Here is a 25,542-nt window from a genome sequence, read left to right as displayed (position 1 = left end):
TAGCTACTTAAATATCTTATTTTTATTTACACCTTTATTTTTTTCTGCTGATATAATTTAATGTAGCGTCCAAACGCCCAAAAATTTCAAAATTACTTCTACGTTTAATTTCAGCCATAACACGTTAAAAATTATTTAGAATCATTAAAAATAGGCCCCCTTCTAAAAACACGGATTTTGGTATCTCAACCGGTTAGGTGGTTGTCCAGAAAATTTGTTGCAAAGCGACCCTTTGTATCATAATTAATCATTAAATAGGACAATCCATATAAACTGAATAGATCATTATTATAACTTATTTTTTTTTGTAATTGTGATATTTTTTATAATAATATAGGTTTATTTAAACAAAAAGTTTTCAGTTTAAAAAAATATTCATTAAAATAAATAATTAAATTATAGTTAACACAACTTAATCAATATTTAAAACATTTAATTATTTAGTTATCAAAGAAACTTTTTTTGCGTGCGGCTTTGATCACTTATAGCAGCTTTAACGTAAAAAATGCCACTTAATATGTTTGTCTAGAGTAGCTTTTTAAGTAACACTACTTTTTTCGTTCTATTGACATTTTAGTTGGAACAGGTTACTTTTTTGATGGGAAATACTATGCTTTTTAATACTATTACTGTTATATAGTTTGTGATATTTTTGTGATTTAGTGTTATTTTTAAACTTTATATTTAAAATTTTATTTAGGAGTATAACTCATAGTATCGGGTAAATTTGTAGGTGTTCTTGTAAGAATAATGAAACTTTCAGCTTTATAACTTTTCTACTGATGCTTGAGGCGTCGATGCGATTCGTTAGTTCGTTTAGAAATTCGTCCATTGTGTTCGTGATATTTCTTTTGATGGTTCGCTCAAAAACCGACTTTCCGCCGAACTGCAACAAAACTCATCGCATTGACGAATAGCATCAGGGAATAGTGAGTATGCGACTTAACAGATTGTTGATTTTACTTTGTAATTACCTTTTATTACAAGGTGATTTTAAAGATTTATATAAGGAGACTAAGGAGAGTCTTAAATAATTGCACATATTGTTAGGGATGGTTTATTTCGATCTCGAGAACACGTCTGTTTATATCGCTAAAAAAATTGATTTTTTTTATTTTTCAAAACTTTTTTTGAAACTTTAATTTTCAGTTGAAAAAAATAATGTGTCTCGAACTATGGCATAAATAGTAGATTAAATTTAGGGGAACAAAACACCCAAAATTTAAACAAAAAAGAATTTTTCCTAAATTAATATAGTAAATAACGTATAAGTAAGAAATAATTCTAACGCTATTTTGGACTCATTTAAAAAACGGTAGAGAAAATGTGCTTCTTTTATCGAGATCTGCCAGCCCTGAAAATATGTGCACTTATTTAAGATTCACATTGTATATTTAAAATTGTATTTTAAAGCATTATACAGGGTGAGTCGTAAATAAGTGTAAATATTACAGGGATGGGAAATCTCGATAAAAGAAACATATTTTCTCTTTACCGTTTTTCAAATAAGTCCAAAATAACCCCAGTTATTTTACTTTGAAAATTTCCAAAAAATATGATTTTTTGCTTAAATTTTGCGAACCACTGGATCTTTTATGGGTTTTCTTTCATGTAAATTTAATCTACTATCTACGTTGCCACATTATTAAAAAAATTGTGGTTTTTAACTAAAAACTAAAAAAAAATACAAAATTCCAAATTTTCATTCGTCAAAAAACATAATCATGTTTCTTGGGTCGAAATATACCATTCCTGAAAATATTTGCACTTATTTAAGACTCACCCTTTATAAGGCCAATTGCATAAATGCTACATTTTCTTTGTCTGTGGGTGCTGTATTTTCCATAACTTCTCGAACTTTTTAATAGCTTTAATTATATGGATGTATTTGTAAAGCGTTACATTATTTTTTTATAGTAAATACATATATATTTTATTACCTTTGCGGCGCGGCCCTTTCTTGGAAAAAAAGCCTTGGTATTTCGCCATTAAAAATCCAAACTTTTTTCAAGATATATCGTCCTATTGCTACCAAAAGTCACTAACTAACATTTTTCCGAACAACCAAATTCAATCACTAACTATGTTTTGAAGCGGAGAATCGATTACAAGTCATTAACTACGATTTCTGGCTATTTATGTTTTATTTTTATACCGAATAGTTACTAACTATAACATCTTTATGCAATGCAATTCATCTTTAGACGCATTTTTCTCGGAAGTAATAAAAAGTAAGTTAGTGACTTTTGGCAGCAATGGGACGATATAATATATATGATTTAATTTACTTTTCACTCACAGTTTTATATATTTATAATATGAAATAAACTATCTACCGTTTACTTCAAGGTTATTTTTTTTTTCATCTCATAAATGTGAATTTTATATGAAATCGAGTCTATTATTTTAGGTTTCTGACGTGCACCTACTGTACTGCTACATTTCCAACTCCATTTTTACTTAACGCTCATATGAAAAATTTAGAGGCATATATTCTGGGTTTTTGCGAATCTTGTCAATGTTTTTGCTCTTTAGAAGAGTACTATTTCCATCACGAGTTTAAGTATTATTGTTCGATTTGTCAAGAGTATTTTCATACTAACTACAGGAGTCATACTTGTCCACATTTGAAAGATAAACAGGATCTAGCTGACAGTAGACGTATGTTTTGTGATGTTTGTAATTCTATATTCTTTTCTGAGAGTCACTTGGAAAAACATTCCGTCAATTGCGAAAAGAACACTATTGTAAAAGATAAGTTTACTTGTTTATGCTGTGAAAGTACTTTTAAATGTGAAAATGAACTCAATTGTCATTTAAACAATATTAAGCGGTCAACAATTAATGAGACTACCATATGCGATTTATGTATGTTGAAATTTAGCACTGTGGAAGATCTTACGCTTCACAGGCAAGCACAACATAATACTTATTTGAATATTTTTAAATTAATAGCCAGGGGCACTTACGAATGTCCATATTGTTATATGATCTTTACTACTAAAGCTGCTTTGAAAACACATCGATTAAAAAAACATAACTTTGAAATCGTTACTTGTTTTTGTGGAAAGGAATTATCGGTGGGCAATATTCGGTCTCATTACAAAACTCATTCATATCAGAAATATTGGAACAAGAAACCGAGAAAGGTATGTCAAATTTGCGGATGTTTGACCAAAGTTTTAGATAATCATATGTTAATCCATAAAAGTGAGCGCAAACACAAATGCAACGTTTGTTCCAAGGACTTCAAATTGAAATGGTTGCTGACGAGGCATATGAATGTTCACACTGACATAATAAAACACATTTGTCAGAAATGTGGTAAATGCTTTAAGGATAAGAAAAATTTGAAGGTGCACATGTTTAGTCATGAGGATATTAAGCCTTTTTCGTGTCTCGTGTGCAAGAAAACCTTTACTACAAAGCAATCCAGGAATATTCATGTGAGAACTCATAAAAATTGACCATCTTATGCTAATCACATCATATACCGGGTGCGTCTCAAAAGTGGCTCTTCCCTAACTTTTTATTTTTTTAGATAAAAAACGAGATTTGGTATGTTAGTTTATGACATAAATTAGGATTGATTCACGTATTCAGTTGTTTCTGGTCACTTCTTGTTTTACCGGACGAGAAATGCGAGGGTGCAAATAAGTTGGTGGATCCTCAAAATCGACATATTCACCATATTATATGTTTGTAAAACTGTTCTATAGTAAGTTTAATGTTTATAGGGTTACAAAATATGAAAGATATATTAATAAACATCGGGTTTGAATCGTTAATGACAAGATTTAAGTATTTTTTAAAATATTTCCAATATTTCCGAGACACGTTTGGAAATTTCCAATATTTCCATTTACAACACTAGTGGTACCAAATTATTCGTAAAAAAATGCTTTTTCCAAATATGCTAATAAGCCATCCATGTTCCATTTGAAAAAATTGAGATGTGATTAAAAATACGATTTGGGCATCTTTTACCCGCCAGGACAAGACACGAAAAACACTAGACGATCAAATCTATTTTTCCAAGGCGCCTTGATTAAAAATTAGTGTTTTTAACATAGCCAGGGCACTCTAGATTGAAATTTTAAATACGATTTTTTAAACGAAAATGTCAGAAGTTGACATACGATATATTATTCTACCCAGAGTGTCATTTTCTATCGAATAAAGAAATATACCGAGGGTGCTATTTAAAAATCAAAAGTTCTAGTCATTTCCGGTGAAACAGGAAGTGACCAAAAACAATAGCCATATAGTAACACACCAAATCTCGTTATTTTACCTGAAAAAAATACAAAAGTTAATAGGGGTGAGCCACTTTCGAGACGCACTCGGTATAAAAATACATAAGGAAATTTTGTTACTAAATCGAAAAAAAATAGTTTTCATGTCGATTTAGTCCTCTTAAATAAACTTATTTTAGAAGAGATTATATTTGATAATGACAATAGTAAAGTTGAAATTAAACAGACACAAAAAAATAAAAGTAGAATGCTTGTGCTCTCTGAAATGTAGCTGCTCTGTTTAATTTAAAATTGGAAGTGGATAAGTACTTACTTTGTTTTTATACGGTATTTATTTAAAAACATCATTTTTCTTATAAATCATATTTTGTTCTCTCTTTATAATTATAACAAAACAGCTATGACTACTGAAGAAGACTGTGTACTACTATTAGTATTAATAGATCTAAGGAAGTACCAACGAATTGATTGATGCCTACATATTTTATAATCAGAAATCAGAAATTCTCATTTCATTTGCATGTTGATAATATAGGCTAAATATTTATGCAGTATTTAGAATGTAGTGTCATACTAATATATTGTTTATTTTTATTTTGTTTTTGATTTATTTACCTAAATGCTATAAATTAATTGTGTATGATAACATAAATTGAAGTAAAATGAAGGAAATAATGCGTATAATCGTGTAGTATATACCTAGTAGGAAAACTAGAGGCATTTTGGATGATGGTACTAATGGTGGAGATTGGAATAACCAGAAGGAGTTCGAGAATTTATATTCATTATTGACTATTCTTCGATAGGTACAAAATTAAAACTTCTATAATTTTAAAATTTGGCACCTTAATTGTGTGTTAATATCAATCAACAATAGTTTTGATAATGACGTTTATTTCATATACGGGAAAAATTTTCCAGCCTAAACTGGAAATACGGTACAGTGTTCGAAAAATGCATGGCCAAATTTTTGGGGGAATTTCTTATCACCACATATGACTACAGTTCTATGTACATGGATCCGAAAATGCAGAGCTTTAAAAATACAGGATATTAAATCTATAAAAAATATATACAGGATGAGTCTTGGATAAGTGCAAATATTTTTGGGGGTAGTATAATTCGCCCCCAGAAACATGTCGAGGTTTTTTTCGCGAAAAAAAAATTATGAAAATTTGGAATTTTGTGAAAAAATTTTGGATTTTTTTTTAAATTTTTAGTTAAAAAAACATAATATCGTTATAATATGGCAACATAGGTAGTAGATTAAATTTACAAAAAAGAAAACCCAAAAAAGATCCAGTGGTTCTCAAAATTTAAGCGAAAAATCAATTTTTTTTGAAATTTTCAAAGTAAAATAGCTCGGTTATTTTTAGGGTTTCCGGGACCGGAGCTGTTTTTCGGAACCGGGAATTTCGGTACCGCGCCTCTTAGAAACCGGGGTTTCCCGGTTTTTTCGGTACTTTTGGTACTGACTAATTTTTTTCAATGGTGGTGCAGTTTATCAATCAGAAAGCAAAGGATGGTTTTTAAGTAAAATGGATAAACAAATGCGATTTTTAATGAAAATAATATTAAATTATTAAGTAATCAATCATGAAAAAATTAACATGAACACAAGTAAAGAAAAAAGTATAGGTAACTTAAATTTCACTTCAAACAACATAAACCAACTTAACTGAATTTGAGACAAAAGCCCTAAAATATTGAATTAAAAATGCAAATATCTATTAAAACATAACATAATAAATATTATAGCAACTTCAAAAGAGAAAAGAAACAAGAACAATAAGAATTAGCATCATTACTTTACTTATTTAGAAGAGTTTGATTTCGACCGCTAGAAAGTATCAAAGGTCTTTCTCACGTAAGAAAAAAATAATCGTAAAAAAAATAATTTTTTAATTATTGTTCCCGAGGCCCGGTTCTGTGATGACCAAAAAGATCTGAACTCTAATTGGTAATATTAATTAGAGTTTCCGAAACCGCACTAAAATATTTTCGTTCAATGATTCTGGAGTTCGTCAATTATTAGCAAGCAAGGGATGGTTCTCAAAAGGAATACCGATAAAAAATTGAGTTTCAAATTAAAATAATATCAAATTATTAAGTCATAAGAAAGTAAACATGAACATAAATACCACGAGCGAAAAAAAAACACATAGGTAGCTTAAAAATTACATCAACCAACTTAACTAAATTTGAAAAAACCTTAACATTATCAATTAAAAATGCAAATGCCAACACAAAAAAATATAACTAATACATTCAGCAATATTATACTAAATAATAAAATAACATATTTAAACTTCAATAATTGCTAATAAACATTATAGAAACTTCAAAATAACTTCAGGAGTAAGAACAGTTAGAGATAGTATCACTACTTATTTAGAAGAGTTTGATTTCGACCACTAGAAAGTATCAAAAGTCTTTCACACGTATCAAAAAATATGATTTTAATTATTATTAGCGAGTCCTGAAAGTACCGAAAGAACTGGGAATTAATAATTTCGAGTCCCGGTTCTTCGATGTCTCAAAAGAATCGGGAATTCCCGGTCCTTTCGGTACCGGGGTTTCCCGGTTCTGAACCCTAGTTATTTTGGACTTATTTGAAAAACGGTAAAGAGAAAATATGTTTCTTTTATCGAGCTTTACCAGCCCTGAAAATATTTACACTGATTTAAGACTCACCCTGTGTATTTTTTTGTAAATAATCAATGTTGTAAATTGTGAATTGTTATATCGAATTTTAATACTTTACTTGCTATGTGGTTTTATTTTTTCTCGAAAACAGTTCTAGATAGATATAGATTACAAAGGGGAAAATGTTGTATTTTTGGTTGCCTCATTTAAAAAACATCAAAATCATATTTTATGTTAGTGGCAGTGGCAGATCTAGACATTTTTTTGGAGGGGGTGGTGACAAATTTGCACGGAATAGGATTTTTTGGACCAAAATCATATTTTTATCAACTTTCAAAAACCGCTCGCCCTAGATACAACATCATTGGCAGGTCTATGGGTGTCAGCCTCCCCCCATAGCGCCTTTTCTGGTTAGTGGCGTTCATTTTTCTTTTAACTATTTTTAATAAAGTGTTCATTTTATTATTTTCAATAAAGTGTTCATTTCGACTACTTGGATCAAGCACCACTTACACGCTGCTTGGTTCAACTGATTTAAATCGGTTTTTATTATCCAAGCAGCATCTTCACTTGTACCGTGTCAACCGTGCTTAAAAAGACTAGTAATACTCAAGAACGGTAAACTAATAGGATTGCTCATCCTCATAAGACGTACGTTCGCCTCTTCCCGCGCTTCAGCTGACAGTTGTGACGTCATTGTAGTCCTTGTCATGATAGTGTGTATTATTAGTTGCCTATGGTAAACTTATAAAAATAACAGCTGAGAAATTTTGAGTTAATTATTTTGTCAATTTTAAATGTGAAAAAGGTGTCTTTAAAGTTTTTAGAGCTATATAGTGTATAAATACGTTCATTTTGTGTTGTGGATTGTGACAAAGTGCATACTAAGTGCCCACGATTTTGTTTATTAATTATTTTAAAGCAAAATATGGAAGTACTCTAAAAAGAATGCTTGCAAAAGGTGATGCTGGGAACTGCTGTTCTTAAAAATGCATTATCCGAGTATCTAATACGATTTATACAGTTAATTTTCTATACTGCATACATATAAGGTGTTTAAATAAATAAACTAAGTAATGAACGTTTTGCATTCGGTAAACAATAATGCACGTGTGTGTATTATAGGTTGCCGGATAAGGACTAATAACCATGACAAGGGCTACAATGACGTCACAAAGCGAGTAGTTTTCGCATGCACCTGGCGGACACTTTTGGCCGAATGAGCAGTCCTATTAGGTTAACTGTTCTTGAGTAATACTATCTACTGAATTGTTAATTTCAAATATGTCTTGAATATCCAACAACGATCGAATACATTTATTAACGACACAAAAATACGGGCAAGCTTCAAAATAGGTATTGGAATATTTTGTACCTTAGGAACGATTTTCATTTGAGTAACTTATACATAATACCGTGTGATTTAAAAAAAAATCGGCATTAGAGTAGGCTAAGAAATGAAGATCGGTGTCATTTTATGTGTAAAATTATATGGGAAATGTCATCGATCGGCATTTCACAGCCAACTGAAAGCTGTTTTTTTTTCGATCATACGGTATTATAAGACAGTTTTGTTTTAACGAAAACAATATTGAAATATTAGATGCTGGAGTTATATTGTGATGATGTATTTTTTTAGGAATTCTAAAAGGAGGAATATTTGTGACATATGTCAACAGACATTTCATTCTAAGACCCTCTTGAAACGCCACCAAAAGAACTTGGAAGCTTTTATTTCAGTGTTTTGTAAAAATTGCGACAAATTGGTTTCTTTGGACGAGTCCAAGTATCATCATAATTTTACTCAAGTTTGTATGGCTTGTCACGAATACGTGTCTCCAGAGAATTATAAGGAACACTTATGCTTTCATAAGGAATCTCTACAGAAAATGGCGCATCAAAATCGAGTGTTTTGTAAATTTTGTAAACAAATCTTTTTTTCGCGTGCTAATTTAGCCAACCATGAACAACAATGTTATAGTTCGGATACAAGCATCTTCGGATGTCGGTGCTGCGATTTAATATTTTTTAATGTCACAGATCTGAATAATCATATTGTAGATATAAGAGACCAACGGGCTAAGAATGATATACAGTGCATATTTTGCGAAGTGAAATTAGAATCTCAAACACTGTTTCTTGATCATATGAATTCTAAACATTTTAGTGACATTAAAATGTATAAAATACCGAAAATAAGAAAAAATAATCTTAAAGAAACTAATCCTAAAACAGGGTCTCAAATACCTTGTCGGTTTTGTCATTTAACATTTAAAAACAAAAATTGGGTTGTATCTCACGAAAGAAAGGAACACGGTTCTGAACTGACCAAATGCGAGATATGTTTTCAGTACATCAAAATGGAAAGCATCAAATCCCACTACATCTCACATCGCTTGCAGGAAAAATATAAGAATACGCCCGATAAGATTTGCAACGTGTGCGGAGTTAGAGTCAGGAATCTCGACAATCATATGGTGCGCCATGAAGGCAAACGAAAACACAAATGTCAACTATGTTCCAAATCCTTCAAGTTTCATTGGGACCTAAAGAGGCATATGCTAGTCCACAGTAACGATGCCAAACATATATGTCAGATTTGTGGAAAACGGTTTAAGGTTGGATACAACTTAAAGGTCCATATGCGATCGCACGATGCCATTAAGCCTTTTCATTGTTTAGTTTGTCAGAAGACTTTTACAACTAAACAGTGGAGAGATAACCATATGAAAACGCATAACAGGGTTTTGAGTTGTTAGTTATAATCTACTTGAAAAAAAGTCTTATCTATGATATTTTAAAACTAGGAAAAGAAAGGAATTGGTGGACAATAAATGATAATCTCTGATCTGAGCTAATCGGTGGAGAGAGTGCTATCTTGAGGGACCGCAGACCGCAGTACTTAGATACTATCGGACACCATGTAAATTCTCCTACGGGAGAGGTGACCAGCAAGCTCTTAATTTAGAAAAGAAGATTTAATGATACTGAGAAGTGTCTCCCGGGAATGTTATACCAGTTGCAATTTGAAGACTGCTTCAGGAAATGGCAAAAGATGTCATTGATTCTTCCTTATTTGGAGTACTGTAAATATTCTTTAGTCTATTTGCAGTTATCTGTTTTATTTCATTGCTTCTTGAAGTTTTGTAGGGTTTTTATGCTTTAGTCTTTAAATGAATTTACATATCAGGCGTCTAAATGCAAAATCCGACGTCTATCCGAAGTCCATTGAAAGAAATTTTACAGAAATCAAAAAACGATTTATAATATTACGAATAGTAAAAGAATAATAAATCTAAAGCATTGAATTTATCCGGCGAATTATATCTTGAAAATATCATGCATAAAAATCTAATTCAGGGAGCTTTGTTGTAAACTGGGATTTTAATTTGGACATGTCGGGTTTTGACCACAGGTTTTGACTAAAAACGATGTTGAATGTAATCAAAATAAAATGAATTCTGTTATTTTATTAAAACTTTATGGAAGATAAACAAATGTAGGTAAGAAATAATAATACACCTATAGCTTTTAACTAGGATAAAACATCAGAATTTAAACTTTCAGCAGAACAGAACTTCTGCACTTAGTTAATCAGGTAACATTCAGATGACCTAACTCATTTCTGTTGGTTGACGAGGCACATGTTGGTGTTTGAACTTAAATCCTGATAGGACTTGTCGCTTTTTGCATTTAGACCAGATTTTCCATACTAAATATCTTATAGATAATGTCGATATTTGCAAGAAAATATGAAATTTGACAGCTCTTTGGATAACGAATAAAATTTGTATAGAACTCATTTTTCAAAAATGTGTGACTTGTCGGGTTTTGCATTGAGACGCCTGATATATGTCATCGATGCGATAAGTAATAAGCTGTAAAACAGAACAGACCACCACAAAACAATGGTTGAAACCCAAGCAATCAAAACCCCTTCGTTCAACTTCATGTCAATTGAATTGTAGATTGTATGAGGGGGGGGGGTGATAGTTAGGTATCACCGCGACCTTATAATATATCTATTGTGTCCTCCTTACTTGAGTTATAACTAATCATATTATAATCTCAGCACTGAAAAAAAGGATCTCTCAGTCGAAATGAATATGACTTTGACCCAAAAGATTGGCGCTTTTCAATAGGGCCAAGAACGACGTTTCTTTACCCAATGCATTAACTATATGCTTATTTTCATAAGCTTTAAAAAATTACTTTAGAGAATAGAAGAATTTCATTCTTGACCCAAAATGAATATGCAAAGAAGTTCTTGCTACAAGAACAATAGTCTCTTTGATTCATGCAAAAATTCTTGATTGAAAAGGGACATTTCTTGATTAAAGAGACACTTTTCTTAAACCAATAGCGAATACTATTGACTCAACTAAAATTTATTTTGATTTAAGAGAAGTCTATACATTATATACAGGCATATTACGAGGTATATTATTTTCTGATAAATTTAGGTTTTCCTGGTCTGTAGTAAGTAAAGTGATATTATTTTCCTCGATAGTAGTTATTTCTGCTTCTTCACTCGCTGGTATTTTTTGGGGTGGTTCATCACTCTACAAATTACAAAAAAATGTTACATCACGATTTATCAGCAAATAAGTAAAGCAAATAAATTATTAAAATTATAAGCTTTGGTCACATTTTGAATTTTTTAATACGACTTGAAATTCTAAAATTTTTGTAATTATTTGCATAAAAAAATCGATACCTATATTCTTATTCTATCTATAGTCACACATGCATTATCTAAACAGGTGCATTAGGTAAATGTCTCTTACCTTCAAATATAGCAAATACACGCTCTAATTTCCATTTTTTCAGAAACTCCTTTAAAGAATCCATATATGCTAAAATTTGTCCATAAAAAATGACAAATGCATGTTAATAACGATCACTAATTTGTTATACGATATGCGTTTAAAAAGCAAATTATGCAAAATTCCAAGCAACAAAACCCGTGCGTACTATGATGTACGACTGATCGGACTGCCGATGCCGACTGATTGTATATACCGTCCTTCGTCATCGTCTTTGCGTGTGGTTATTATTTTTCATCAAAAGAGTATTTAGCTAAAATGACCATGTTTCTTGAATGAAATACTTCCTAGCGTATTTTTCTTATTATCTTAAAACAAAGTAACTTGCACTTGGTTGAATGAAAATAGATTCAAGAGAAATTTTCGAATTTTTCAAGAGAACCAGTTTTCTTGAATTCAGGCAAAATATTTTCTTTTACGCTAAAATAAATTCTCTTGCCACTAAATTTTTTTTCAAGAACGATGACGACTTTAGTTCAAGTCTATCTTTTTTATCAGTGAGGGCTTTTACAAAACCCAGTATTTGGGACCGATTTACAGAGGTTAGTTCTCCATCTCTGATATCAGTCGTAACAAAGATTATGGTACGAATGCTTGTTTCGGCGCACTCAGTGATGAGGTGTTCTTATTATTTATTTTAACCTCTATGGGTGTTCTGTTGTTTCCCCATTTTCCTTACGGAATCTACATTCGGCGTTGTTTCTTAGCTTTATTTTACTTAAATGTTCATTGAAGACAGTGTCATGTTAAAAATCCCGTGACAATTCGAAGATTGTTCTTACTTAAATCATGCAAAATCTTAATTTTTCTTGGTCTGTGTTGTTTTTCGAGTGTCTTAGAATGTTAAGTTTTAACATTAAGTTCTTTAAGTTCGTTCCCACTTGGGAAGCAGAACGCTTCTGATCCAGTTATTGGAGTATTCGCTCCTTTTATAGCCAGATCGTTTGCTTTTTCATAACCTTCTATCAGTTGGTGGGCTGGCACCGAGAGTAGGAGTACTTTATTTTCTTTGCCTAATTGTTTAGCTTCTCTAAGCATTCTTTGACCAACTACGAATTGGTGGTTACTGAGTTGATCGTTTTTAAGGCTGTTGGACTATCGGATAAGCTAGCTATTTCTTGTTTCCGATAGTTCCTATCTAAAATAAGTTGTACGCATCTTTTGCGTACAAGCCCAATGGTTTGGAGTATGTATTTAGTTTTGCCGACTGAACAGTCAATTATTTGTAACGATTAGGTGCTTCTCTACTATTTTGCTATAGCTAAAGGTCTTTTACTGTAGGTCTAAAGATGCTAAAATATGCTACTTTAGAGCAGCTTTTTGAAGCTGTTATTTGGAAGTAGTAACAGCTGCTTCAACTGCTATTTAAAATGAATTGATTTACCCACCTCTACTTCAAGGGTTTAAAATGCCTACTATCTGTCAATATTTTGATGCTTTTGCCCTTTATTTTTTTACGATATACTTCTCTGATTGTTAGTGATGTTAATATTTCAGAAATTTTTTATAGTTGCAGGAAATTTCTGAAACTTTCGGAAACTTTCGGAAATTTATGAAATATTAGGAAATTTTACAATTTTACATATTTGTCGATACAATAAAGGAATAAATTAGATAGACATTTGATACCAACATGTAAGCGGAAAAAAAACAATAAACATAATATTAGTTGTTATATTTTTAATAAACAATACATAACCCATAAAAGTCATAAACATAACCCATAACAAAAATCATTTGTATTTTGTGCATAAACCACGAACTATGACTATGAATTTAAAAAAAAACAAAAAAGCACGAAATATAAATTTAAAAAACGTAAAACACAAATAACTGAATTATTCTATTCCGGAATATCAGGCGCCGAGCTGGTCCCATCTTCATAGGGTATTATAGTAGTAGTAGTACTGTCTTCGTCAGTTTCTATTTCCAAATCAGATATATTTGATGTATCATCTGGTTCTGATTCTGAAGGATGGACCTCTACCTCTACGAGTTCTAGTGGTTCTGGAGGAATTTCATGTTGTTGAATATCATGCTTCATATCCACTTTTTGTTTTTATGGTAATAATTTATTTATTGTTATGAGCTACGAACATTATTTTACCGGCTCTTTATGCAGTTAAGCGATTCCTTTTTTTAGTATGGATAAAACTGTAAGTACTGAAACTTCTCCTCTCTGTGGCTGCAGATGACGTTGGTAAAGACAGCAGAGCAACAGCTAAATATTTCAACCTCGATTTCAACTGAGTATTTTTACACATTGCTTGCCACCAACTTAGACAGTCTACATTTTTAACTGACATCCAAACGTAGTCGAGAGCCCATAAACCCGATTTGGCGCAATAATTTGTTACATCTGTAAAACGGCTTATTATTGACAAACTGAGGATGATTGTTGGTGATATTGTTGATAAATTCCATAGTGGCTATGTGTTCTTCATTGTTAAGGTGCTCACCCAGGAAACAGGGGTCCAAGAGATTCGCCGCAAAATGCATTGGTTCAGGAGCCATAAGTTTTTTATTTTGTAAAGCGGAGAAGCATTCTTTTTCCTCTGACTTAAGAATCGGCATACTTGATACACTTTCGTTAAATTTTTGCTCAATGTCTTGAATTTTGAAAAGAAATTTCTTGCAAAATTCGGATTTTTGCGAATATTCGCGTTTTTGGGACCGAATATTTCGGAAATTTCTGAAATTTCCTGCAAAATTCGAATGGAAATATTCGCTACCAACATCACTACTGATTGTAGTGGCAAATCAGTTTCAGTTGAATTTTCAGGCATCGTCATATTTGACGCTTTTTAATTCATTTGCGACTTTTTCAAGGTATTAATTAAACTTGTAAGATATTGCCTATTAGAGGCTCATCTGTTCTATTCTTGTGAACGTAGCATAGCGAGCGAAGCGTCAAAACACGCTTCCAATTGTTTCTGTGTAATTAAATATATCCTCTTGTCATTTTGGTTTAACACTCCAGGAGTCAAAATGCACATTTTTTTTCAATAATATTGATACTTAATTAAAAATATAACATATACTAGTATTTAAAATAATTCTTTAGAGCAGTCATGTTTATGCATTCTGTATTTAAAATACAAATTACTGAAAATTGAAGTAAAAATCCTATTCAAGCGAGCATTGTATATTCTTAAGAAAAATATTATGAGTACATTTTTATATTTTCCATTTAAAAAGTGTAAATAAAATAAAATTTTTATTATGTGTGTAATAGGTACTACAACACTGAATAAATTGCTTCTATTTATTTATTTTAGGTTATGGAAGTCTCAATCGGAAAAATCTTATTGTTCCTTTTGCAACAAAAGTTTTGCCAACTCAGAATCACTTAAGCGACATTTGGATAATTTAAAAGCTTTTATTTTTATGTATTGTAAAAATTGTTGCAGTTCTTATAATGTATTAGAATTTCAACAGCATCATAACTGCCTTTATTTCTGTGCAGTTTGCAGCCAGTTTGTGCTTCAGGATTTTTTAAGCCACAAATGTCTCCATAAAAAGCGCATTCAAGAGTTGGCGGAATCTAGTAGGTTACAATGTGGTTTATGTAAAAACATATTTTTTTCTAATGAGGCTTTAACAGCACACGAAGCCGAGTGCTCAAAAAATACAGAGGTTTATTCATGCAAATGCTGCGATCAACAGATGCATGATGAGACAAGTTGGATTAAACATATTGAACAACATCAAACTCCTATAAATGAATATGTATGTTGCAGTAACACGTTTAAGAAAAAAAGTATGTACGAAGAACATGTAAAGAATACGCATTTAAAACATATCAGTGTCACGTCGATGATAAAACTCCAGAAAAATCAGTACAGAGAAAAACACGTGTCTTGTAGATATTGCGATGAAAAGTTTACCAACCAAAACTTAGCTGTATCCCACGAAAGAAAACTACACGGAGATAAAATTGATCAGTGTCACATCTGTCTGAAGTATTTTAAATTGGAACGAATCAGGGCACACAAAATTACTCACCGTACGAAAAAACATTACCATAACACCCCAGCGAAACTGTGTAACGTTTGTGGTCGATCTGTCAAGAATTTGGAGCGACACCTTATAAATCACCAGAGTCAAAGAAACCACTCCTGTTCCGAATGCGGAAAAAGTTTTAAACTTTCGTCAGATCTGAAGCGACACATGATAGTTCATTCGAACGATAGCTCCTTGCAACACAAATGTGATGTGTGCGATAAAGCATTTAAAGTTCCCTTTAACTTGAGGGTGCATATGCGCATTCATGACACAGTCAAACCTTTTGCTTGTATGATCTGTGAAAAGACGTACACTACGAAACAATCACGAGATAATCATTTGAAAACTCATAGATAATGGTCAGCAATTTTAGGTTGGGTATTCTAAAAAACTACTTTTTACCAGCGTTTGTTATTATTATTAGTCTTGTTATATTTCTTGCTCTCTTTATCAACATTTATCAAGTCATATTTGAAATTAACTATACTATTTAATGACACTATAAACACTTATAAAACGAAAGTGTTAAGAGTTTGTATATTACGATTAAAATTGATACTTCTCTAGTTTTAAAACTAACCAGATTTTTCGAGGTGGCTATTGGCCTGATCTACTGCGACCATTTCAGATCTATTATGGTCCTTTTCTGATCCTTAGGTTACATTTTACAGTCCTTTTCTTTTCAAAAAGTCTAGCAACTTGGAGATGGAACCCTCCATATAGCTCTCTGTCAATGACCTATCATTGCCTCTTACAGAAAACCGCACATCTGTCAGGCTGTCGCGTCGCACCGACATAATATGTGTTCTGTCGTTTCTTCTTCAGATTGATAGAATCTGCACATATCTTCATCCGTCAATCCCATTAGATTTAGATGTCTAATCAGCTTACAATGCCCTGTTAGTAGACCCACTACACAGCTTTGATTGCCTTTCTGTTTTTGCTTAAACTCATCAAAAGCATTTGCTATTTTGAAAGAATCCGCCTATTTTTGCCAAGTAACGGGTACCCAGTAGCTAGTTTACAAACTAGCTGCTTAGGTTACAAACTATATTATTTGAATGAGTTAATGTCAGGATTTGATGTTATTGTTTTATTAGTAAACTTTTATATTAAGCTGTTAAAAAACATTTAATTATTCAAAATAGCAAGATAAACTATCAATCTTGTTTGCTATCTATACAGGGTGTCCCAGAAATAAGTGCAAGTATTTTAACTGGTAGTAACCTCAGAAACACGCCTATGAGGTTTTTTCGCGAAATTTTTTTTTGAAAATTCTTTGAAAATTTTGAAGAATTTTTTGGATTTTTTTTAGTTTTTAGTTAAGAAATGTAATTTCTTGATAATATGGTAACATAGGTATTAGATTAAATTTACAAGAAAGAAAATCCAAAAAAGATCCAGTGGTTCTCAAAATTTTAGCAAAATTTTTTTTTGTAAATTTTCAAAGAAAAATAACTATCTATATACAGGGTGTCTCAGATTTTAATCGGGAAAATTTAATAGACGATAGAACTTGCAAAAATAAAACAAAAAGTTCATATAAACTTGTAAGATTTGAAGCTTTCTTTTCGAGATACACACCTTAAAATACTTGCACTTATTTCTGGGACACCCTGTTTAGAAGGGAGTCTGAATGGACATTAGGGTGGAACGAAAAAAAAAATTCCAAAATATTTTCACACAAGCCTGAAAATGTGCCTTTAGAAGTAATTTTTTTTTCTCAAAAGCTGAGCGCTCTGCCTTTGTATCTTGAGGTTCCTCATGGGCCTTAAAAGCTGAGATATTTTGAAAAATATTTGTTTTTTTGCCCGTCAACATATTTGATAATTATTTATCTTTTACCTTTAACATACAGCTTAATATGACTATAAAATATAACCGAATAATGTTATCCAAACTAAATCACTTAAATTATTGTTCCGGTTCCTCAATATATTTGAAACTTGTCCACCTGCATGATAAACTACCATCCGTGGCACTTGCTGGTGACAAAACTGGAGTTTCAGATCACGCTGCCGCTATAATCGCAAATGCTGTTTTAGAGGATATTGGACTAGTGTCTAAAAGCAGTTCTACACAGATAGTAGATAGAATGAAGATCAGGAGGACCAGAATATCTCAACGTAACGTTGGTACTAGTGTATTAGGTGAAATGTCGTTATTAGGCGTGTTTTATTAGACAGTTTCAAGTCTTCTGAATTTTATCTAACTACTTAACTACTGTTTCACAGTTATCTAGTTTCTGTCCAATAACACCTTTGAGTCCACCGGGACCCGAAGTTTCACCATCTAGTACTTTTACTAAATGTAGCAAAGTTCATTTAAATGGAATAACCAAATTAACTATTGTAAGGGACGTTTCAATTCTTTTTCCAACAAACGAATAACGCCATTTTTCACTCCCGTATTCACAACAGTTCCATCTGTCCCAACTGCTACTAAATCAGAAAGTTCGGTCAAGTCAAACTTTTCTTTCAAGAAATTAACCAAAACCGTTTTATATGACATGCAGATCCGCTTTCCGGTGTGACATGGCCCAAATACTTAGAACCGGGTTCCGGGTTCACTTAAAATAGAAATATGTTCTTCCACAACGCGTTTTCTCTTCCTTTTATTCTTATCGTAATATAAACAATAGTAGAGTCCTTTCGACCATCAAAAAACACGCCTAATAACGACATTTCACCTAATACACTAGTACAAACGTTACGTTGAGACATTCTGGCCCTCCTGATCTTCATTCTATCTACTATCTGTGTAGAACTGCTTTTAGACACTTCTCCAATATCCTCTAAAACAGAATTTGCGATTATAGCGGCAGCGTGATCTGAAACTTCAGTTTTGTCACAGGCAAGTGCCACGGATGGTAGTTTATCATGCAGGTGGACAAGTTTCAAATATATTGAGGAACCGGTAATCATTAATTTAAGTGATTTAGTTTGGATAACATTATTGGGTTTTTTATAGTCATATTAAGCAGTGTGTTAAAAAAATAATTATCAAATATGTTGACGGGCAAAAAAAACAAATATTTTTCAAAATATCTCAGCTTTTAAGGCCCGCGAGGAACCTGAAGATACAAAGACAGGGCGCTCAGCTGTTGAGAAAAAAAATTACTTATCTAAAGGCACATTTTGAGGCTTGTGTGAAAATATTTTGGAAACAATTTTTTTTTTCGTTCCACCCTAATGGACATCTAAACAGAATGGACTCTATAACTTTACTTGCAGGGTAATTGTCAGGTTGTCTCTATTTCCTACAGGTTGCTTGTGCTTCTGCACGTATTTATGTGGTTTTTGTCAACTTAGGGTAATTATTTACTAGATACAGTGGTGGTCAAAAGTATGGAAACTTTTTTAATTTGTTATTTATGCTGAGAAATTAAAATATGAAATAAAACGACTTATATAATCGTGACCTACAAATAATTTCCTACAAAACCTAATACATTTAAATAAAAAATTACAGCTATCAAAAAATATATAAATAATTATGAATATTTTCTTGGTCAAAAGTATGGAAACTTAAGAAGAATGTTTATTAAAATTCAAAATAATATAAAAATTACTAATATTTAGTGGAATATCTCTTTGAATTAATTACTTCTCTACATCTTCGTGGCATCGAATCGATCAATCTCGTACAATATTTACTGGAAATGGCCGCCCATTCAGTTTTTAGCACTTCCCATAATTCATTTTTATTTGAAATAGAATGGCTTCGAATTTTGCTATCCAAATGATCCCATAAATTTTCTATGGGGTTAAGATCCGGAGACTGTGAGGGACAATCCATTAGCGGAACATTATGTTCATTTAACCAATTTTGAACAAACCGAGATTTGTGCTTGGGATCATTGTCTTGCTGGAACAACCATCTGAGTGGCATTTCTTCATCAGCATGAGGCAGCATATTATTCTCCAATATGTCTTTGTACAAAAAACGGTCCATTATCCCATCAATTTTAACAAAAGGACCAACACCTGAGCGAGAAAAACACCCCCATACCATTATACTCCCACCCCCATGTTTTACTGTGGGTATCTGGTACTTATGGCTGTACCGTGTACGTTTTGGTCTTCGGACATAACGTCTCCTGTCACTACCAAACAGTTGAAACTTGCTTTCGTCGCTAAACAGTACAGTATTCCATTTCTGATAAGACCAGGTGAGATGATCTGGAGCAAATTTAAAGCGGGCCATCCTATTTTTCTTTGATATTAGTGGTTTCTTCACCGCAACTCTTCCAAAAAGTCCCATGTCGTCCAACCTTCTTCTCACCGTGCGTGCAGACACCGATATTCCCCTTTCACCCATTTCTCGAGAAATGTCTGTGGATGTTTTTCTTGGATCTCCCATTGATATTCTCTTCATTACTTTCATTGTCCTGTTGCACAACTTTCTTGGTCTTCCTGACTTAAAAGCTGTTGAAACGTTCCCTGTTTTATTAAATTTGCGAATTATTTTCGAAACGTTGCCTTTTAAAATGTTTAAATTTTTACTTATTTGAATTTGTTTATAACCGCTCTTGTATAATTCAACTATTTTATTTTTTAAATCCGTAGAGAAATATTTCGACTTGGGCATGATGTTTATATTTATCTGAAGCAAATCGTACCGTTTATCAGCTTAAACTAAATAATTTTAATGTATTTATTTATGGTTTCCATACTTTTGGCCACAAGAAATATATTGTTCTCCTACAAAAACTGCTAAACAGATTTTTTTCGCTGTGTAATTTTTGGAATACTTTTATTTGCTGATAAGCTGTTCATTTATATTCCTGAGAGTTTAAGCATAGCAATATTTTCTGTGATATTTTAAAAAGTAAAAAGTTTCCATACTTTTGGCCACCACTGTATGTTAATTTTTATGTTATCAAACTTGTTGCAATGGTTTATCGAAAAGATAAATTTCAATCCAACATAATATGTACTTTTTGTCATCATATAATTCAGAAAGTCAATAAAGTTATTTTGAATATTTTTTTTTGTTTTCTGTAGGCCATTCTTTCAAAGCAGGTAGTCCGAAAATTAACAATTTTTTTTTAAATTTATTGCGGTACGGTAAAAAATAAAATTCCTGCATGGGAAAATGTTTTATGTGGTTCACTTTCTCTTGTGCCGTTCACACGAAAAGAAAAATGTCTATTTTTCTAAAATTAATTGATAATGTGATATTTTTTGAACGCATCTGTATATTTATGAAACTTGATAAATAGACGTCAAATTAAATGGTGAACAACTTTTCTTTTTCACTCTTTTTGCTATTTACCCACCTAACTCACTTTTTGCATATCAGAAGATTTTTGTATTATCACACGACAATATGATTGATTATGTTGAGTAGTGATGAGCAAATGTAAGACCAAGACACTCTTGGTCTTGCAGTTAATAAGTAGTCTTGGTCTTACTGCAAGTCTTTTGTTACAACAATATGCAGCGTTCTATTTAAAAAATACAATTTTGGTAAAAGAAATATATGAATCAACATGTATATAAGAAAATATTTTACAATGTGCGCTTGGGGGATCTCAATCCGGTGATCCCGGGATTTTTAATAGAATTTCTTAAAAAATCTTATTTAATTTATTAACAATTCAATTCCGGGATTTATCTCGGGATTGTATCATGATGTCCCGAAATTCCCGGGATGGGCAATTTGCTTCTAGATTGTAATTCCTAGTGCACTACGATAAGTAGGTATTCTGCTCGCATAGTTTTTAAAAAAAATCTGGAGTGAAAATCCCAAATAGAAAATTTGATATTTTGGTGCTTTTTGAAGCACTAGGTTAACCTGGTATATGGGTGCGTAGTGCTCCCCAAACTGTAGGTAGATAGCTGATGGAATTAAACTAGTGTAGTGAAAACATTTGGATCAAGTCAGATTAATGTGGTAAGGTAAATGTAATTTATTTTGTATACGATCATTCTTTTTTTTTGCAAGATAATCTATAATCGCTACAAATCTAATTTGCTGTAGTATTTCTACTATTTTATTTTCTTTGTATAATTTATTACCGATTATTTTAGGTATGCAATAAAAATTGAAGAATATAACATAGAAATTCCAGATAATGAGCAGCCTAGTGTAAAGCCAGATTTCATATGCATATATTGCGAAAAGACGTTTAATAGTCGCAGAGCATTACGAATTCATTCTAATAGGCATAAGAGAAACGACATAGGAATGTAAGGCTTTAGTACTTTTTTTTAAATTTGCAGATAATGTTGGAAGTATTTACAGTATTTATAAACGATTCTTTACGATCCTGAAAGCACTGGTCTGCATGAAAATCGGTCTTGACACTATTCTTGCCGATTCTTATTTAAAATGACCTTAAGCTAAATATTACCTCCATTTTTCTCAATTACCTCCATTTTGGGGGGAGATTAATTCCCTATTTTCACTGCTTTTCGATAGTTTGGTGGGGCGAAAAGTTATTATTTTTGCATCTGTATTGTTACTTTTGGGGTACTAGAAATATTAAGTGTCCTGAACACATGCATTTTTGTATTAAAGTAACCTTTTTTTTTGTGGTGGGAGAAGTCCCTCTCAAATTTTATGAAAATCAATAAACGCGATCGCTTTTTCCGTTTTTTATATTTTTTTCTCACTTAAATTTGTATATATTTCAGTTTCCATTCCTAGTAGGTATTATAAAATTAGAATGAGTGAGAGGGATGGTTAATCACTGCGACCTTGAAGATCTATTGTGCCTTCCTTCCTAAAGTGTTCTTCCTCCGAGGGTCCACACCCTTTCACTGTTGGAGTTTGGCCCTCCGTGTCCTTCACAGTCGAGGAGCTTGCCTCCGGCTGAGGTACCAGTGAGGTGTAGCTGGAGGATCTGTCTCCATTTCTCCACTTCTTTAACTTGGTCTCTCCTTAGACCTGATACCGGTGTTGTCCCGTATCTATAATAGAGGATATGTCCCTCTTTCTCTATTGCCTTCTTGGATTTGAGGTCAATTCCTATTGTGAGGACCTGACCATAACCCTCCTCCCACGAGTTGATGACTCACCAACTCGATGTCCTTACATTGGAGTTCTAACCCTGGATAAGGCTCAGCAGGTAGGTGGTGTCTTTTTCCTTGCTCCTCGGCAGAAAGACCGCGATGGCCGCCCCTTTAGGGATGTTTTCTCCCTTCACTGTAAGCAGTTCCGGCCCTTGCCAATTTTTAAGCTTAGGTGCGACTTCCACCAACCAATTCGCCGATTCTTGAGATACACAATCTATGAGGATCATGCCCACCCGAAAGTGTATCTCCGCAAAACGCAGCTGATCCATATTTTGTAGATCGTTGTGTTGCCATCCGGTCGCCTATACTTCGTCCAGTATAGCCTCTTCTAGAGCCGTTTGCTGGTCGGTGGTCAGTGCAACCTCTGGAAAATCCTTTGGCAGCACCGCCATTTTCACTTGTCCAGCAATTTCGACAAAACTGGTGATGCCCTGCTTGCCTCCCGGTGTTGGACGGCCTTCTATTCTGGCTTTTTTCTCTCCGTGCCGGAGAAGAGGTGAGATGTTGTCGCTCCCTCTATTGCCCTTTGATGGATATGCGCCAAGCAGTTTTGGATTCTTTACTCTCTCTTTTTCCGAGCTTTATAATACTACTAAACATATTTAAGCAATTTATTAAAATATTAAAAAGTTATAAAGAAAAGAAATTAATGAAATGTAAACGATTGAAATATATTAAGAAATTTAAATCGATAGGAATTACTAAAAATATGCACGCAAAATTGAAAATGTTCTAAGCTATACTAAAACTAAGACGTCATCCCCCTTAACTTAAACTAAGTATACTCTAAGGGCGGAATACAAATAGCAAACTAAATCTAACTAATATCTAAACAGTCTTACTCTACTCGATGTGATATACTTGAAAACTTGTCGGGCCGAGCTACGGCTTATAGCTACAGGGTTGCTACGGCGGTGTACAGCAGCTCGGTGTACTGTCACTGGAGCCCACGGATGTCAGCAGAGGTACAGGTGAAAGGTAGGTGTTGAGATTTCAAATGGTGAACATAAAAAACCCTAAATAATATTGGTTGTCTTAGAAAAGACCCTCAAGTAACAACAGACCCTCGTGTAGGAGTTAATAAAGGTAACAAAGAGGGACTAATTAGATCTGAACTTTACCTCAACGAGGGTTTATGATGTCCAACGGGTACCTCTACACGGACAACAGGAACGGATGGAATTCTGGACTGTTCTGTGCTACGGTCTGGATCGGTCTTCTTGCTCTACAATTACGAACAACCAAATAAGATTTAAGAAAGATAACACTCAACTAATCTTTCTACACCACGTGGGTGTGGAAAAGTCGAAAACCAGTCAACAATACGAATAAAAAATCAGTTGAGCATTGACTTAGAATAGGCAGAAGAATTATAGCATACCTTGGAACTCTCGGGGACTTCTTGGGCATGTGGAGTCGGAATAGCGGTCGGAAAAATTAGGCTATTTAATCCCTTACGGAAATTGGTCGGCGGTCCATACAAATCAACAAATCCAACCACGTCTCTGACCAAATATGCTTTGGAAGCCTTAATCCTTCTCTAGGAAGACCTGTTAACTACCAACAGGGAATGCTTCACGAAACGGCAGCCAGTTCTTCACGACGATACCCGGTCGGTGGATACACAAGAAGTGATGCAAGGATTCGATTTCCTTCACAAAATCAGATTTCAACCGGAAATCTCCCTCCAGGATATAGATAGAGAACTATATATCTTGACTAGTCCAACTCATAAAAAGGCATAAATAAAAAACGATGTTCTAGAATATTTTCACAACCATATTCGATATCCAATTCCCACAATTAAAATGAACGAATTGCACACTGCGATCCACATCAAAAATAAACAATTTAACTACGAAATTTTATCTGATAATTATAAAATTTCAATAACCAAAACAAAGGATAAATAAATCCAAAAACATCTGATTTGATCTGACAGTGACAAGTGACGGACAGGTGATGATCAAAGATAAAGAGAGGTCGACAAAAAGTCTACTGCTGGGCCAGTGACAATATTGTGGAGCTGTAGCTGTATAATATCGCGGTGTATATTGTTGCATAATCGTAAAATTTAAATAAAATAATATTTAACAATAAAATTATAGTAAACATGATGCAAAAATAATAGCTATTTGCGACGGATGCGCCGCCACCACGGACATCAGGAAAAAAATACTTTTTATTTTTTTTTAATTAAATGAAAAACAAAAAATCCGGCGACGACAGTTTTTAGAAGAGCCAATTAGCTATCTTTTAATAAAAAAGCAACTTTCTAGAGCAAGTTCTTACTTCAGTAGAGACGACACAGATAAACATTAGCATTTTATATATGTAGATAGGATCAGTCAGTAATGAACTAAAAAAAATTCGAATATTTAGAAGTTTTTCTCTTTGTATCTAGTTTTTTTTTTCAATTCATTTCTCATTCATTCTCATAAAACAATGGCTTTTAGTCCATGGTTATATGGAAATATTAACTATATTATAGAGTGGGGGGTATGTCAACAAGTTCTCAAAACATGATGTTTATATTTTTTTACATGTGTGTATTTCGGGGTCGCTAGAAAAAGAAAAGAAAATTGTTTAACTGCTTTAGTTTCAACGACTACTTCTTACATTATCTGGACAATAATACGAGTACATATTAATTTTAGTATTTCATTACGTTTTTGATGAATTTTTGACCGATTTTTCAGCTGGTTCGATTGTGACGAATGCGATGCTGTGTTTCGCGACAAAAAAACGATGGAGGTTCACAAAAAGCGGGTGCATTTACAAATATTT

At 32.8% G+C, this 25,542-nt stretch overlaps 1 protein-coding gene across 16 annotated transcripts in view; it reads left to right on the top strand.

Annotated features, from left to right (window-relative positions):
- LOC115879891 (oocyte zinc finger protein XlCOF6-like) overlaps positions 1–25,542 on the top strand; it is a 596,405-nt gene that overhangs the window by 39,390 nt on the left and 531,473 nt on the right. The window contains exon 5 of one of the 16 annotated variants that reach the window (XM_030896930.1): positions 15,007–16,105. The exons of 14 other annotated variants lie outside the window; for them this stretch is intronic. In XM_030896930.1, the coding sequence (XP_030752790.1) occupies positions 15,007–16,090 (1,084 nt within the window). In that variant the 3' untranslated portion in view covers positions 16,091–16,105. Of the gene's footprint in view, positions 1–8,541; positions 9,677–15,006; positions 16,106–25,542 lie in introns of those variants that run through there. One more of the 16 variants, XM_030896928.1, reaches the window with a different exon arrangement.

The sequence above is a fragment of the Sitophilus oryzae genome, unplaced genomic scaffold (genome assembly GCF_002938485.1).
Source record: "Sitophilus oryzae breed Bouriz unplaced genomic scaffold, Soryzae_2.0 scaffold_158_pilon_pilon, whole genome shotgun sequence".
Lineage (NCBI taxonomy): Eukaryota > Metazoa > Arthropoda > Insecta > Coleoptera > Curculionidae > Sitophilus > Sitophilus oryzae.
This window is presented reverse-complemented; position numbering and strand designations above follow the sequence as displayed.